Genomic DNA, 3782 nt, shown 5'->3' on the forward strand with positions numbered 1-3782 from the left:
GCATGCAAAATTTATTGACAGCTTCATAAGGTTACATATATAAAATAATTATACTGAAAAAAATTTAAAAAAATAAATGGGTTACCCCATAACCCGGTCAGCCCAAACGGGCTGCCCCGTAGCCCATTTAATATGGGCTAAATGGGCTACTACCGGTTATGGGTTAGCCCATGCCCATTTATGAATAAATGGGCGGGCTATGGGCTAACCTTCGGGTCAGCCCAGCCCGCCCATTGCTCAGCCCTAATATTAATCTTCAAATCACCTCGGAATCATTTTCTATCCTTTTCAATTCCCATCATTTTGATAACTTTTAATTATTAGAATTCACAATTATGACAAATTCTATGTCATATCTGATTTATAATAACCTTTTTGAAGTTTAAAATTGAAAGAATCAGAATTCAAACTTGATTTATGTCAAAAACTGCTATCCATCTCAAATAAAACGGCAATATATAACTTTTACACTAGAATTTAGGGATAAAACTGATCAAATACCAGTATTTATTCTTTTTGCAAAGTATATATATCACACATAAATAAAGATCACATACGTTTCTTTCTCGTATATTTTCTTCTCATACTTGGCTCATATAAGAGCTCATACATAACATATAATAGGGACAATAACTTATAATTTTTTTTTTTTTTGTATAAGGTTGAAGAGGTATACGCATATAAGATGAAAGCTTATTTGAGGATTGTGTGAAACACTATATTTATTTCATTCCCTTCTTAATTAAAGCTGCCACCCCATCATATGCTTTAACCCATGCATTGTTCAAATCCTCACTCCATTTTGCTCCTGCTGCTTCCTTCACTGTTTTAAGCAGTGCCTCTTTCACCACCTAATGAAATTCAAATCACCTTCATTTAATTCATTGAGCTAACAGAACAAACAAACAAAAAAAATTTTCAACTATATTTTGTGTCAAAGAGTAATATTTCTAACTGGTTTGTGTTACCTCAAAATGGGGCTCAGCGACTCCTTTCTGGACATGTACAGAACTCAATTGCTTTAATGTTGGATCTGCTATCACCACTTGTCCCTTCTCTTTCAGTTGAATTGCTGAGTCAAAAGTCTGTAATTTCCAAATCACAAACATTGTGTTAAATTAGCTAAGGAGGTTTGTTCTTGCTCATCAATATTGAAAATTCAATTTATATAGTTGTACTTATCTGGTTCTAAATGCAAGAACCATTTTGTAAAGACCCATTTTATAGTGTACACTAAAAAATGAGTTTTATATGAAGGACCGGAAGAAGTATAATTTTTTTCCTTGCTTTATATATTGCGGAATTCAAAAAAGTTTTCTCAGTGACAAAGCATATAAGCAACAAAAAGAAGTAAATTTCTCTCTACCAAGAAGAACTTTGCTTCACTTGAATGATTTGACATTTTTATGAACTTACCAGCTTAAAAACCTTCAAGGCTTGGGCTTCTAGCTGAGGATTATTTTTAGGAACTTCACTTGAACCCTTCAAAAAAGGGAACAAGTCTTTCACCGCTGGTGCAGATTGCACTAACCTATATTTAAACAAACCAAAACAAAAACAAAAAATGATGAAAAAGAACAATATATGTAGATCAAGGAGAAATATTGAGTAAATCAAAAGAAATTAAAGGGACTTGTGAATGGCGGTAAAGAATTACTGGGTGAAGAAATAAAAACTATATTCGGGAAAATTTTTGTTTAAATCCTCCCATGAGCTTTTGACCAAAACCTCTTCCTTCTCACTGAAGCCAGACATTGATGATCTTTAATTTGCTTTAGTTATATGTAGATATTCACAAAGCACACATAGCTGGTTTGGAAGAGTAATTCTATATATAGAGGATGTGAATCTAAGCTGTGAAAAGAAATTTTAAAATATATTTTAAATAAAATGACGTTTGTGTGCATTAGTGACTCCTGAAGAGCCAAGATTGGCTTTTTAGAGCATGCAATGTTCAAACTTTGGGAATGAAAAGATATTTTCCAAATGATATTCTCAAAGGTGACAACTTTGGATTCGAATGGCTTGTTTATGTGAGGATTGATGATTTTGAAAGCAGGGCTGATACGAGTTAAGAGTAACAACCAAACAAAGAGCAAACATTGGCTTTGTATATTATCCATTGGTCAAGATTTGGAATAACAATGTATATGTGGGTAAATCAAATAAAAAAAGGTAAAATACACCGACTTCCATTTTGTATAACATTTACTAAAAAAATCTCCCTATCTTTAAAAAAATATACGCAAAACTACCAAAGTATAAAGTATTGTGAAAAACACTTCCCATTTACTTTTATGCTAAAATCCAAAAAATAATCCCTTGGAACTTTAGGATAGTTGCATATAATTTTACAGATATTTCAAAATTTAAATTTAAGCTCCTTAAAGTTTTAATGCTCAACATTAAACCCCTTACTAGTACTTTTTCCCCTATCTTTTTTTTTTTTTGGGCCAGCAATACTTTTTCCCCCATCCAATGCCTATCAAAATGAATCCATTACTTTCACATGATTAGATGATCCTATTGTCTTTATATATTATTTCATTAGTAATATTTTTCTACTTGGATAAAAAATAGTATTTTTTGTTTTTAAACTAAAATGTGTTTATTTACTAATTTCTTTTCTGATTTTCTATAGTCTTACTAAATTCATTAAGATTTCATTTAGAAGTGCTTGATGCTTTGCCAAAAGTCTAATGAATTTAATAAGATTGTAAAAAAAAAAAAATTAGTAAATAAACTCATTTTAGTTTAGAACTTTAAAAATATTATCTTTTATATAAGGAAAAAATAAAAAAAATTGACATAATATATGAAGAAGATAATAGTATCATCCAATCATGTGGAACTAAAGAACTTGCTTTAATAGGCATTTAAAAAAGTAGCCGTTTGAGGTTTAATGTTAATAGTTAAAAAGGGTTTAAATTTACATTTCAAAATGTTGGGGAGTTATGTAACTGGCCTAAAATTTAAGAAAATTTTGTATACATGACATATGTAATATCCCAAATTTTGTGCATTTAATCAAGGCATGATTGAGAAAATATTTTGGAAAAATTTCTAAGATTTAAATCCCTCAAAATACAGTCCACATAATTATAAAGATAATTTTGGGGATATAGGACCTACTTTCTTGGGAAATTCAAGAAAAATAGTTGGGAGTTGATTTTTGACCCAAATTTTTAGAGAAATTATTTTATGGGTCAAAGTAGCTAATGGAGAAGGAAAATCCATATAAAGCATTAATAAATTCTGTATTTATTTTAGAATTTCAGAAAAATAGAAAACAGATGAAAATGAAAACAAAAAAATGTAGAAGGCCAAAATGGTACTTTCCTCACCCCTCACCCTTATATTCTTCATCTGTAAATTGAGAGGAAATCAAAGAGAGACTTTGAGAAAATGCGGGAGGCAGAGAAAAGTATGTTGTTGGCGAAGTGGTGATCGAAGGGGAGAAGTTTATATGCAATAGTGTTTTCTAATTGAGTATTTAATATTTACCCAGGCTCACCAAGAAAGCAAGTAAATAACAAATTTGGAGAAGGTAAATTGGAAGAAAGGACTTTAGGTAGTGACTTGTACCCTTTCATATACCTACACAATGGTTTTACATGTCTGTTTGTGTCACAGTGCCTAAATTTTTTAATGAATATAGAGTTGCTATGTTCTATGTTGAACAATTGGTAGCTTATAGAGTTGTACTCAGGTAAAAGTATGTGAAATTTGCTTTGCATTAAGCTTGTAGAGCTGTATTCAGTTATGAGTATGTAATGTTTTCT

At 30.8% G+C, this 3782-nt stretch overlaps 1 protein-coding gene across 1 annotated transcript; it reads right to left on the reverse strand.

The window, feature by feature from the left end:
- Window positions 1–690: 690 nt before the first annotated feature.
- LOC114746209 (leghemoglobin-2-like) lies at window positions 691–1755 on the reverse strand. Its single transcript, XM_028934425.1, has 4 exons — window positions 1658–1755; window positions 1417–1531; window positions 969–1085; window positions 691–851 (listed from the first exon to the last, which is right to left on the reverse strand). Exons 1-4 carry the CDS (start codon window positions 1753–1755, stop codon window positions 723–725), a joined length of 459 nt encoding a protein of 152 aa, XP_028790258.1. The 3' UTR covers window positions 691–722.
- Window positions 1756–3782: the final 2027 nt, after the last annotated feature.

Source organism: Neltuma alba, unplaced genomic scaffold, assembly GCF_004799145.2.
Source record: "Neltuma alba isolate B1F8T4 unplaced genomic scaffold, ASM479914v2 tig00000799_pilon, whole genome shotgun sequence".
In the NCBI taxonomy this organism is placed as follows: Eukaryota; Viridiplantae; Streptophyta; class Magnoliopsida; order Fabales; family Fabaceae; genus Neltuma; species Neltuma alba.